Raw genomic sequence first — 13,421 nt, 5'->3', positions numbered from 1 at the left:
CGCAGGGGCGGCGGGGAGGGCGCGGGCGGCGGGGAGGGCGCGGGGCCGGGAGCGCGGCGGGCGCGGGGAGGGCGCGGGGAGGGCGCGGGGAGGGCGCGGGGGCCGCGGCTCGGCCGAGGAGGGCGCCGGGCGGGACCGCGCTCAGGCCAGCCCCGCCCCGGGGCCCGCGGCTTAAATACGCAGCCGGGCGGGGGCGGGGCCGGGCGGGGCGGGGCCATGCAAATGAGCCGCCCTTAAAGCGCCAGGCCCCGCGGGAGGGCCCCGGCGAGGCGAGCGCAGCGCGCGGGGCGTCCTGCGGGGGGGGGCCGTGCTCCTCCCCCCGGGGTCCCCGGTCGCGGGGCTGGGCGGCCGCGCAGGAGGCGCCGCGACAGACCCCGAGGACGCCTGACACGTGGGGCCTGGGGCCCGCCGGGGCCCCTGCGCTTAGCAGTGCCCGACACCCCCGCTCCGCAGGTGCCCAGAGGCCACCCCCGCCGCCCCGAGCCCCGAGCCTCTGCACACCTGCCCCCGGCCCTGGGGCGAGGCTCCCATCTCGTGGCCCCCCCGCCCGGGGGAGGGGGTCAGGACACCACACGGGGGAGCCCCTGGGGAGCTTTCCGGGTGGGTTCCGGGTCCCAAGGGAACCTCATGGCCGGGGAATGTCCTGGGGGAACACAGGTCCACGTGGGCCCGGGGCGAGTGGATGGGCGCTCCTGGGCCCCGCGGATGGCAGGAGCCCCCCCGGAGCCCGCGCTCCAGATGCCGAGTCCCCAGCTCGTGGCCATCCCAGCTCTTCCCCTGCCTCTGGGTCCTCGGACCTCACACCCTGTTCTGAGCGTCTCCCCTCGGGCTCAGGGCAGGGTCCTCAGCCAACCTCCCCGTGCTCCAGTCTCCAGAGCTGCTGTCGGGGGACGCATGACCACAAGCCAAGCCTGGAGCCCCTGACGACCGAGAGCCAGCACTAGCACCGGGGCTCTGGGTGCGGCTGGCTCTGGGTGTCCTACGATGTCCTCGGTGAGCCGTTAGCCAGGAGCATTAAGTGTGATTTTGAAGAAATAATGGAAAGGCCGTTTGACTTTGTGTGTTACACGCTTACACAGGTTCCTTTAGGCTAGTGTCAGGGCAGAGCCAGAGCTTAAGGAGGCAGCCGCTGCTGGGGCCGACCTCACGCTCCACCTCCCCCAGAGCAAGCTCCCCCTGAACTCTCCGGATCCACCATGCTCGGCTGCGACGGGGCCAGCCCGGGGCCAGGTTCCTGCCTCGGGGACCCTCCAGGACAGCAGGACAACCGCGCCAAGGTTCCACTGAAGGACGAGAAAGGTCAAAGCCTCCCACCTGTGGAGGAAAGAAGTCAGAGAGGACATCTAATTGCCGAGGTCGTGCTGGGAGCAGAATCCCAGCCTGACGGGCTCCCGGGGCTCTCGGCAGGAAGCTGGGGAGGAAGGGCACGTTCCCACTTGCTCACATTCGCACATGCACGCACACTCTCACATTTCCACATGCATATTACACGTGGATACAGCACGTGCTCACTCACGTGTGCAGCTCACACACACATGCTCCCAGACACAACACACGCAGACATTGCCACATGCACCTCTTCGGCTCCTTCTCCTGAGCACATGCGTCAGGGGATCCCAGTAAAGGTCTGGGTCTGGGCTGGGCTTTGGGTCCACCCAGGGGCTCGTCGGGAGCAGGGCTGCCCCAGAGCCCAGCATGCTCATGGGCACACAGTGGTGCCCAGTATGTGCACCCACGGAGGGCCTGGTTCTCCAGACATGCTGGGACTGGTTGGCCTACACGGCAGGACCCAACCAGGCCACCCAAGGGAATCCCCTGGGCGGCTTTGTCACAGGCTCAGGCCCGGGCCCGGCCCAGAGAGCAGGTGCTCATGGGGTTAGGCTGGAGCCAGCCGCGGGCAGACGCTTGGGTCGCGGCCCCCAGCGGGGCCGAGCTTACCTGGGGCCGCGCCTGGCTGCCTGCTTGCAGCCTCCACCCCGGGCCGGTTAGGACCTGGTCTGGGAGACGGGGGGTTAACGTGAGGCCCCACCACCGTGGGCATTACATTTCAAAAAAAAAAAAAAAACCCAAAACAAAACAAACCCCCCCCTCCAACTCCACAGGCAAAAAAGAGGGAGAAAAAAAATTTTTTTTTTCAGGTGCTAAAAATATTATCAGGAAATACTTTTCAGCAATGTGCCGTTTTAGGTTCCCCTCTGGACTCAAGGGCGCCTTTGTCTCTGCCACAGAAAGTCCACATTTATCAAAACCAAAATCGTTTTATCAAGCAGGCTCATGTTCTGCGGCCGGGAAATCTGAGCCTCCCCAACAGGCCTGTGACATTTTAGTTTAGGGCCTGAGTACGTGTGCAGTTTAGGTGGGGGAGCCCCGGGGCCGACCCCGGGATATCCCGGGACGTGGGGCTCCATCCAGGGCAAGGGGGGAGTGCTGTCCCCCCACAACACACCTGGCCTGGCGGGCTTGTCCCTGAGGGCTCCGAGTGGGGCTGCTCGCGGCTGGCCGTCCCTCCGCAACCTTCTCCAGAGGCAGCTGGATGAGCATAGCCCCCACCCCCCCCAGCAGCTGGTTCTTCCACGGATGTGGACCCGGAAGCCCCTGCCCCAGGTAACCCGCCCCCCACCGCTGCGGGCGAGGTAGGAGGTTATGGGGCCCGGAGGGGCAGGTTGGGCGCAGCTCTTGCAGAAGCCCACCCTGCCTGGTTATTACCAGGTGGGGCTGCGTGGGGTCCCGGCACAGCTGGTCCCCTGGGCAGGGACGGGAACCCCCCGGCTCAGGGCACACTCCTAGGGAATGGACAGTCCGTGGGTGCTGGGCCCACTCGGCCTCTCCCCGTGCCTGCGGCCCCCGCGGCCCCCGCACCTGGACCCCGGACCCCCGTGAGGGCACCTCTCTTGGTCTTAGGGAGACGGTGGGATTGGGGCTCAACGTTTGCTCCCCGGGATGTTCGCTGCTGCTTTAGTTCTTAAAAAACAGGAATTAGAGAAACGCTTTGAGCTGGGGAATCGGCCGGGACAGGCCAAAACTGGTCACAGGTTTGGGGCTGTCTCCCTCCCACGGCCCTCGGGCAACCCCACATGTACCCCCCACCCCCACCGCGCCCGGGGCAAAGACTCCCGCTTCCCGACGCTTCCACGCGCCCCCCACAGCCTCTCAGAGGGGCGCCTCGGTGGCCCAGGGCCTGTCCGTGTGCTGGGAGGCTCAGCAGCTGATGAAGTCACGCTTCTGTGGCATTTGTAATGACGTGGGGCAAACCTAACGGGAAAACGTCGACGGAGAGAGTCTTTAAAGCGAGTGTTCAACGTAGGCCAGACGCGGGCGTCCCCCCCCGCCAGGGGCCGGCACGTGCGGGAAGGAGGTGCTCAGGTCTACGCTGGGATCTGCAGTGCTTTGCTTTTTGTACGTGTTCGCTGTCGTTAAACTTTTTATTTGCAGGGATTTGAAAAACGTTAATGTGTTAGAAGCCCCGGTTCCAGCGGCCCCCTCGGTCCTGCGGCCCTGGGAGGCCAGGGTGCTGCGGGGGCGGGGCCTGGCCCTCTGGGCCGCCTTCCCCCCCGCACTGCCTGGTGTGCAGCGTGGGCACCGCCGCCCTCCCTGGGCTCTGGGGGGCCCCCTGCTCCCCCGCGTGCGCCCCACCTGCGCGTGGACACCACAGCGGCCAGGCCCTGGGATGAGCGCTGGTGACGGCGGTCCGACGGGCAGTACCCGCAGTGGACTCTCCGTGCCCCTCCGGGGTGGGGTGGCCCATGGTGCAGGAAACCGGGGCTAGGGGCCTGTCCAGGGTTGCAGGACTGCGGGGGGCGGGGCTAGGGTCCTCCAAGGCCGTGCACCCCGACGGCTGCTGGGCCAGGCTGGGCCTTGGGCAGGGTGGCCGGGGAGATGCCCTGAGGCTCCGGGGACCAATGCACGGCCTGGCCACCCGCGGGCTGTCCTCCCCGGCCCTCACCCCGGACGCTGGGGGGTGCTGTGCGTGGGGACAGGAGATGCCCAGCAGGGCTCCAGCCCCCAGGCACCAGCCCATCTCTGTGCTCCGGTCACCGGGACGCCGCTGGCCACCTGGGCGTGGGGCCTCTGGGCTTGCCTCGGACCTCTCGCTGACGGCCCTGCGGCCTTGGTCCAGAAGCAGGACCTCGGGAGGCCCCGTCGCCCCCTCACCTGCCACAGGTGCCCCGGGAGCTGTTGGCAGAACAGCCAGGCCCCACCCGGTGCCCCGGGACGGTCGGTGCCCTGCAGGAGGTGCTTAAGGAAACACCAATTTATTTCCTTTAGGAAGATCTTCTTTCCTGAGAACATGACTTTATGCTGAATAAGTAAAGACAGCGTCTCCGACGTGGGTTGAACTATTTATTAAAACGCACAGACCCGGAGGTCTGAGGCATGCACGTGGGGCGGGGACACCCCCACCGCCCGGGAGTGTGCGGCTCAGGCTCTGGGGCCTTTCATTCTAACACCGACGAGCCGGACCCCTTTCAGCCACGAGCACTTATCAGGTGGCTCCTCGGGCTGGGAGCTCCGGGCCCAGAGATGTGACAGGTGAGGCAGCAGCGGGTGCCGTGGGCACGCGGAGGGGAGGGCGCCCACACGGACCCCCGCCTCCGGCTCCCGTCCCTTCCCGCGCCGCCGCCGCCCCAGGGCCTTCTGCTGGGGGGGGGGTGAGTGCTCCCGGGTGCCCTGCTGTCCCCACTGACAGGTGCACGCCCCGAGGCAGACGCCACCGACACCCCCTTGGCCGCAGCAGCCACTGTTAGTGGGTCACCTGCTCCTCCCCTTGGAGCCCGAGCTGGACTCAGAATCCTCAACCCAGCCGCCAGTGGTGGGCAGAGCTGAGAGGCACAAGGAAGCCTGTGGCCGCCTCCTTGGGGCGCCGCGACCCTCCACTCGCAGCCCGCGGCCCCTCGGTCGCTGCATTGGAGCAGAAAGCAGCTCCGACGGCCTGGGTGCGTCCGGGGGCAGGGGACGGCGATGGCACGGTCGGGCCTGCTCCCAGCTGGGCTCCGGGGGCTCCGGGGGCTCCCAGGGCAGCCAGCCCCACGCACACGGGAAGCCACGGGCCGCCCGGCGCCCCACGGACCCTAAACGTGCCACTTGCAAAACAAGAGAGGCCATTTGGGGCGGAAACAAGTCACCGCGCCCCGTGCTGATGGGGAAGGAGGGACACCACGGCGGGTGATGCCCGCACAGGGGCCAAGAGGGCTGCCCGGGCTCCACGGCCACCAGGACTTTCCCAGAGTTCGAGGCTGGAAACGTGGGAGTTCGGTAGCAGCTCGGGTTCGCAGGCGGCACTTCCCGTGGCCAGTGAGTCACGGAGACTCGCTTCTGAGTCATTTCCAGCCACCTGCCGCCGGGACGGGCCTGCAGTTCCTGGATACGAGGGTCCGCGGCCTCTGGGCACAGGGGAGCGGCGGCTGCGCCTCGCAGGACATTGTGTTTTTGGCTCCAGTTGGTGGAAATACTTTCCACGTGCTTCCCCGTGTTTATAGAGCTGAGGGCATGGAATGCAGCCCGTGGCCACGGAAGCCGGCCTGCTGGGGCCTGGCCACCGGCTCTGGGGCGCCGCACGCCAGTGTCCCCAGCCTCCGGGCCAGGGCGAGGTGTCCGGGCCCCCAGCAGCCCCCGTGGAACCGCAGGGCACCATGGACACGGGGCCCCTGGGGGGGAGCCGGACGCCCTGGCTGGGGACGCTGGGTGGGCAGGCCGCCCGGGGCGGGGCGCGGGGTGGCTGCAGCGGGGCTCACTTTTTGGCCCGGGAGGCCTGGCTGGGCTGAGCCTGCGGCCGCCGAGGCACCTCCTGGTCCAGCTGCTTCTTCAGACCGGCCACCTGGGGACAGAGCAGGGGCTCAGGGGGCGGCAGGCCCGGCGGTCACCCCCCAGGCACGTGGCTGTGCGGCCCCTGTGGCCCCCGAGGACGGGTGGCCTGTGAAGGACAGAAACATGAGGCGGGCGACGGGCTCCGCAGCTGCGGCAGGATGGGCAGGGTGGGCAGGGTGGGCAGGGCGCCGCTCCCCGCGGGGACACCGCCACGCACGCGGGCCCCAGGCACGGCCTTCCACGCAGGCTCGCGTGTGCTCCACAAGCTAGGAAAACACGTGCTCATAGGCTGGGCAGACGCGGCTTGGTGGGTGAGGGACACTGACGAGGGGGTGACGTGACACTGGGTGGCCCTTGACCTCTCCGGGTCCCACTTGCCGCCACTGTAGAACGAGGGTTTCGGCCAGGTGGCCCCAGGTCTCTGAGGGGCCGGAGCCCGGGGCTCAGCCCAGCAGGTGCGTGGGGGGGGGTGCGGGGCAGGGGGCAGGGCAGGTGCACGCCACGGCCACATCCGCCACCCCAAGGGCAGCGCAGGGACAGTGCTCCCACTGCCTTGTGACACGCAGTGACCGCTGCTCTCTGCCCAGGACCAGTCCCCACTGCTAAGCCCCCATCCCAGAACCCTCGCCGCGCCCCTCAGTGAGCACTGGGGCCCACGGGGCGGCCGCGCTGGGATCCCACTGCTGGAGGCTGCTGCTCCCCTCGCCCCACCCCTCCGTCTGCTGGGACACTGAGGGCCGGGCCCCCTTTGCTCCTCCAGGCCCTTCACCCGCCACTGGTGATGCTGCTTGGGCTCCGGGGCCGGTCCCGTGGGGCGGGGCGTCGAGCTCGCAGAGCCCCCCTGTGCCGGCTGCACCGGGACCTGGGCACCCACTGCTGCCGCCTGCCCGCCTGCCGCTCGGAGTCCCGGGGCCGGAGTCCAGCCCTCCCCCCGGGGCCACCTGTCCGTCCTCCAGCTCCCCGCCTGCCCCAGTGCCCGCTGAGCCCACCCGGGGGGGGCGTTGCTCACACTTCAGCGCCGGGGCCTCGTCGGGCCTGGACTCCCCCCTTGGGGCCTGAGAGCCCCTTTACTCCTAGCTCCTGCTCGGCTGCCCGGGGCTGCCGGCCCCCCGGCGCCTCTCGCCCTCTGCTCTTCCTGGCGTCTCCGAGTGTGCGGGGTCTGGCTGCCCACAGAGGGGGCACGGGGCAGCCCCCAGAGTGGCCCGCAGGCCTGCCTGGCCCCAGGTGCCTTGGAGGGAAGGCCAGGAGGGCCGCGTAGGGCCCTGGGTCCCGGGGCGGTGAGAGCCCGGCAGGCCCGTCGTCGGGGCTGTCTCCTCCTCTGTCCAGCCCGTCCCTGCCGTCTGCACGTGCACGTTCGTGGGGGGGTGTGCGGGAGCCTTCGGGGACCCACCTGGGGCCCGGGGAGCACGAAGCTCCACCGCCCGGGGGGCCTGCAGCTGTGGTCCTGCCGCAGGGCCCTGTCCACGTCCCAGCCCCTGTCCTGGCCCTGGCCCCGTCCTTCCCCAGCTTCTCCTGCTCCGTCTGCGAGAGCCCAGATGGCAGGGGCTCCTTTTGTCCCTCGTGGGGGTCCCTTCTGGAGGGAGGACCTGACGCCCCAGGTCATGCCTGCGGGTGCCTGACGTGCACGGTGCCCTCCGGGGAGTCCCTGGTCCCGCTTGGGGCCTTGTCCCTGGACAAGACTCGAGGGCATCGAGCCCCCTAGAGTGCCCCCCAGCCGCCCTCCCGCCTGCTGCCCTGGCTCTCGCCCCCGGGGCTGGACCCGGCAAGGCCTCCGTCCTGTCACTGGCGGTGGCGTGCTCAGTGACAGCAGGCTAGCGTGACAAAAACAAGGACTCCTTCTTCAGTGTGAGAAAAGAGAGTCCACGTCCCCTGAAAAAGGAAGTCCTGTTTCTTTAAAACTCCAGCTACGCTCCTGGAAGTGCACGTTAAACAGAGAAGAGAAAAGTGAAATCCAAAATAAATAAACGGCCACATCCGGGTTTCCCCTCCTGAGACACCAATAAAGGGTTTATGGGTTTGGGGGCCCCTCGCAGCTGACCTCCTGGAACTCATTAGCTGCTCCCCCCCCCCCCCGACCTGGGCCGCAGGGGCCCGCAGCTGGCGCGGCTGCCCCGGGCAGTGCCACTGAGGCCCGGCCAGCGCCCCCCGGAGCCGCCACGGACGCCTGGGCCCCTGTCAGCGTGGTCGGCCTTCGGGGGAAGCAGGATTCCTGTGACCCCGGGGGTCGGCGACCCTCCTCCCTGGGAGGGCAGGTGGCCCTGCAGGGACAAGCTGGCCACTGGCTTTCAGGGACCGTCCTGACCTGCTGGCCTCTGTGCCTGCGCCCTGACCCCGACCCCAACCTGTTCCTAGGGTCTCTGCCCCCACTGCACCCCCCTGCTGACCTGGCCACTCCCCTCCGGAGAACCCGCTTGTCCCCGAGTCCACGTCAGCTGGACGGTGTGTGTCTGGTGGCCCGGGCCTGCCCCAGGACAGATGTTGACGTGCGCTTGGGGACACAGAGGGGCAGACACTCTCCCGGAGGCTCCAGGCTCAGCAGTGCCCTTGCCTGGTGGGGCCTCACCACTCTCCTGGGGGTGCGTTGGTCAGTCCTTGTCGGCGAGGGGCAGAGGCTGGGGCGGAGGCTGGAGCCCGGGGCAGAGGCCGGCTTGGGCTCGGGGAGACCTGGGGAGGCTCGGCTACTCTCAGGGGGACCTGGCTGCCCCTGGTTGTGCGTCTTGCTCTGGACACGGCACCGTCCGTCCCGCCTGCTCTGCCCTCCCCGCTGCTGACCGCGGGCTGCGCCGGCGCCTCCGTCCTCCCAAGTGTGAGCTCTGGGCACCCGCCGCCCGCCGCTCACCCCCGGCGACGATGGGGCGCTGAGGCCAAGCCTGGCCTGCGTGGCGCCCTGACCCTCGCCTGTGAGCCAGCCCCGCCTAAGGCGCTCTGGGCAGGTGTCGGTGAGCAGGGGGAGTGGAGGCGAGCTGGGGGGGCCTGGGTCTGCGGCGCCCCGAGAGGCCCTGGCCGGACACTGCTGCCCTGACGGCCGCGAGCGACCAACGCCCTCCATTCCGGGGCTGCTCCCTTCAGGCGGGGGGGGCGTGTTGGCACACCTCGCACACCTCGTGCACGCCGCACATCTGCACGCCTGCACACCCTGCACACCCCGCATACCCACACACCCCGCACACCCGCACACCTCTGCACACCTCGTACACCCTGCACACCTCGCACACCTCCACACCCGCACACCTCTGCACACCCTGCACACCCCACACAGCTCACACACCTCTGCACACCTCGTACACCCTGCACAGCCCGCACAGCTCACACAACTCTGCACACCTCCACCCACCTCTTACACCGCGCACACCTTGCACACCTCTGCCCACCTCGCACACCTCTGCCCACTTCACACACTTCTATACATCTCGCCCACCTCCACCCACCCTGCACACCCCTCACACCCTGCACCGATGCACACCCAGCACATCACAAACCCCTGCACACCTCCCCCCCGCGCACATCTCCACCCACCTCACACACTGTGCACACCTTGCACACCTCCGCAGGCCTGCGCTGCGGTGGGAGGGGCTGCAGCCCTGTGCAGACACCTGTGCTGACCGGCAGGTCTGGTCCCTGGGCCCCTCCATGTCTGTGCCCGCACACAGCGTCGGCCCTACTCTAGGGGACAGGCGGCGAGGATCTTCGCCGAGACGGGGCACAGACGTGCTCACTGAGGTTCCTGGTCACGGCCGCCAGGCGCCAGGGCGGCAGGACACACCCATCTCCTCGTCCTAGTGAAGCCTGGGAAGGCCACCCTACTCTGGGGACCGCGGCTGAGACCTCAGCAACCGGGACTCCTGCTTGCCCACTTTGTAAGGGGGTCACTGAGCTGGAAGGGTCAGGTGCCTCGGACGCTGGGTCACGAGCCCAGCAAAGGCTGCCCCCAAACTGCCCTGTTGCCCGATTCCCCCATATTCCCTGCTTGAGTCTGCGTCTCGCCGGAACCGCGTGCCCACAGCCTGGCTGGCACCTGCCACACACCCAGTCCCCTCCCCGTTCCTGCAGGGCCCAGGCGGCACATCCGGGACCAAGGAGCGGCCCGCGGGGCCATGTGCGGGGAGGCCCTGCTGCCTGCAGACTCCCGCTGCTGGGCCCACAGAGCCTTAAGTGGGCGTGGGGCCTGTTCCAGGGGCCCTTTTCCCTTCTCTGGGCCCCAGAAGATGCTCTGGCCGCCCCACCCCCAGTTCAACCCGGGCAGCTTCACTTTGGCGTGTTTCCTCCGCGGAGACCGCATCCACTCACACTTGGGGAGTGTGCCCCGCGAGTCACTGGCCGGTGGGCGCCTGGGCTGGGCCCTGCCCCTGGGCCTCGCGCCTTTCCCCGTGTGTCCGGGCGGCTCACTGTCCTGTCCTGGCCCCCGGTCGCTGCCGGCCTCCGGGTCTCGCTCCTGCCCGCTGTGGAGACCTCTGGGGTGGAAGCCCGGCTCCCCCTTGGCGACTGTGCGCCCCTGAGCTACCCTGTCGCCGGGTCCAGTGTATGGGGCACTTCCTGAGCCGCGGGCATCTCCAGCCAGAGGATCCGGGGCTCCAGGGGTAGGCGGGTGCCAGGCCACCCAGCCCCCAGGGGCTGTGGCTCACACACTGGGGGCAGAGCTGGGCCTTTGCTGTGACCCGTGTTGCCCCCCAAGGACAGCAAAGGGAGCGGGTGTCTGTAGGGTCCCCCACCTGCGCCGGCGGCCCTGGGCTTGGAGAGGGCAGCGCAGGTGCAGAGCTGCCTCCCCCCCTCCTGCCACCCGCAGCTCGCAGGTCCACCCCCATGGGATGCAGCCGGCCCGGCCCCGCCCGCCCCCTTCAGCCGCGGCCCCGCCCCTGCAACAGGGGCCCCGCCCTTCCCGCCCCTGCAACAGAGGCCCCGCCCCTGTAGCCGTGGCCACGCCCTTTCCCCCGCCCACACCACCTAGCCCCCGCCCCTGTAGCAGTGGCCACGCCCCTTACCCCGCCCACGCAGCCGCGGCCCCGCCCATTCCCCCCGCAGCCGCGGCCCCGCCCCCTGTAGCCACCGCCCCGCCCCCGCCCCTGTAGCCGTGACCACGCCCTTTGCCCCGCCCACACCACCTAGGCCCCGCCCCTGCAGCCGTGGCCACGCCCCTGCAGCCCCGCCCCCCGCGCGTGCAGCCCCCTGAGCTCCCCCTGCAGGCCGGCCCGTCCGCTCGGAGCCTGCTCCCCTGCCCACGCGCTCACCGCCCTGCCGAGGGGAGGCGGCTGCCGGGGCCTCCAGGCTCTCCCCGCTGAGCTGCGTGTCCACAGCCGACCCCGCGTCTAGGGTGTCCCTCCCGCCTCAGTTTCCCCGTCGGTCCGCTGGCGGTCGGATGGCGTCTGGGAGGCTCCAGGTGCGAACACCTGCCCGCGGCTGCCGGGGGCGCCCCTCCCCCCCTCACCTGCCGCGAAGGCTCCGGCGCGCCCTCCAGCAGGGCCACCTGCTCCTGCGGCCCCTTCCCGCGCCGGGCCCGGCCCTGGCTGTGCCTCCGGCTCTCACCCAGCGCCCTGTGCAGCGCGTCCAGTTGCTCCTAGGGAGGAAGACATGGGGTCTCCTGGGAACACGGCCTGGGGGTGCTGGGGGCAGGGCCTGCAGGTGCTGGTCAGGCGGCTTAGGGTGTGGCCGCGGTGGGCAGGGGCCTGGGGTGCAGGACCCCGAGAGGCTCCGCCTGGGCGCTCTGTGCTGGCGGGGCTGGCCTCAGGACGCAGCTGGCCTCCGTCCCCCTGGGATGAGCCGGGGCGTCCCCCAAGCGCTCAGAGCCTGTAGAGCTCAGGCCCGGGCCCGCTCTCCCCAGCTGCCGCCTCTGAGGTCCACCACCTGTGCCCCTGCCCGGCACGTCCCACCACCGTGGGCCCAGCAGCCTGCGTCCCAGGACACTGCTCCCTGCCCCACGGGCACCCGACACCCCAGGCTCAAACAGCGCGGGCCCTCCTCCCCCCGCACCCACTCACCCACCCCTGACCGTCCTTGGCCCTGTTGCTTCAGCCTGCCCCAGCCGTGGTCAATGACTCGGGCACCCGTGGCCCTCCCTTTCCTGTCCCCAGGCGTGCTCCACGGGGTGGCCCGACCGCACGCCCCAGTCTGCGTGTCGAATTGTGCCGTTTCATCGTCCTGAGGCTGCAGCGGCTCTCGGCCGCCACCTCCTCTGAGCCCTTGCCCTGCTCACTCTCCAGCCTCTAGCGGCTCCTTGCTCGGGGCGCTGCCCCCTGTCCTCTCGGCCCTGGGGCCATCCTCCCTGTCACCCCGGGCTCTGACCCCGCCCCCAGGACGACGGCGCCTGCTGGGTCCCCTGGGTCCTGGAGCACACACCGTGGGCCTGGGGAAGTCTGATGAGCAAACACGCACACACAAGCCCGCACGAGTCCACCTAGGAACACGCAGCCCTGCCCCTGAGTGTTTGGTGGGAAGTGGCCAGTGTCTTCCTGGAAAACCAGGGATCACACCTGCTGGTGCTTCGATGGCTGAGCAGGAAGGCGGAGCTGGGGTGCTGGGGGGGTCCTGGGGTGTCCACCCTGGAGCCCGTGGTAGCTCGGGCTCAAGCGGGCAAAGCGGAAGAACACGAGTGGGAATTTGGAGACAGCCTGGGGGGCCGTGTGGGGGCTGGGGAGCTGGTGGTGGCCTCTCCGCTGGGTGGTCCAGGACCCGCTGACCGAGATGGGAGGGTGGGCAGGGGGTTGCAGGCCCAGAGTTCAGCCTTGAGGGGCTGGATGTGGGGGACAGTGTCACAGAGCCTCCGATGGCCGGGGCGGAGGGAGAGACAGGTCCCAGCCCAGTGGATGCTACAGCAGAGGGCGGAGGACGAGGCGGCTGCCCAGGAGGACCGAAGGCTGGCCGAGGGCTGACCCCTCCGTGCAGTGCCCCAAGAGGCCGGCACACCCAGACCCCAAAGGGATCCTCTGGATGTGACAAGTGCTGCTGATGAAGTTTGCACATCTGTGGGGGGGGAGGGCGCTCTTCCCAGGAGCAGGGCTGGGGGAGGGGTGGGGAGGGTGCAAGAGGGATGCCCGAAGCTATGGGTTCCCCCGATGACCACACGGGTTCCAGCCCTCGGGGGCCCATCCGGACCACAAGCACAGCATTCGCAGCAGTTGCGTCCCGTCCGTCTGTCACTCGGCCGTGACAAATGCTGGGGTGCACGGGGCCCGCCAATGGGGGAGGCCACTTCGGAGCAGGGAGAGGACTGAGCCCCTGGCGAGGGGCCGGTGGGCAGAGCCGGGACGGGCTTCCTCGTCTGGTGCTCTCGGACTTTAGAAGCGGACAGTGGGGACAAAAGCCGCAAGGTTTCGCCCTTCCCTGCAAGTTCGGAAACCACCATTTTCTGTTTGTGCACATTTCCAGGAGAAAAGCAGAGGTTTCCTTCAAATATGGCTTAAATATTTCATGGTATTTTAAAGAGGCCCAGGCCACTTATGTGAAGCATCAGGCTCCTCTCGTAATGACTCAGCTTTTACGGAATTCACATTAACCGGCATCATCGGACGGCGTGCCCTCTGCCAGCGTCACCCGGTGCACCTCCGAGTTAGTGTCCTTCCTTGCGTCGCCACGGTTCGGAGCCCACAGGCCGTGCGAGGAGTGGGCTGGGCCAGTCGGCCTCG

General features: G+C 69.1%; 1 protein-coding gene across 2 annotated transcripts in view; it reads right to left on the bottom strand.

The window, feature by feature from the left end:
- Nucleotides 1-5,589: 5,589 nt before the first annotated feature.
- The window catches only part of CROCC2 (ciliary rootlet coiled-coil, rootletin family member 2), a 58,433-nt gene continuing 50,601 nt past the window's right edge, over nucleotides 5,590-13,421 (bottom strand). For both annotated transcript variants that reach the window (XM_072797019.1, XM_072797020.1), the window contains 2 exons: nucleotides 11,228-11,356; nucleotides 5,590-5,815 (listed from right to left, as the gene is read on the bottom strand). In XM_072797019.1, coding sequence (XP_072653120.1) covers nucleotides 5,729-5,815; nucleotides 11,228-11,356 — 216 coding nt within the window. In that variant the 3' untranslated portion in view covers nucleotides 5,590-5,728. The remainder of the gene's footprint in view (nucleotides 5,816-11,227; nucleotides 11,357-13,421) is intronic.

This window comes from Canis lupus, chromosome 24 (assembly GCF_048164855.1).
Source record: "Canis lupus baileyi chromosome 24, mCanLup2.hap1, whole genome shotgun sequence".
In the NCBI taxonomy this organism is placed as follows: Eukaryota; Metazoa; Chordata; class Mammalia; order Carnivora; family Canidae; genus Canis; species Canis lupus.
Note: the sequence above shows the minus strand (reverse complement) of the source record. Positions and strands in the feature narration are given on the sequence as shown.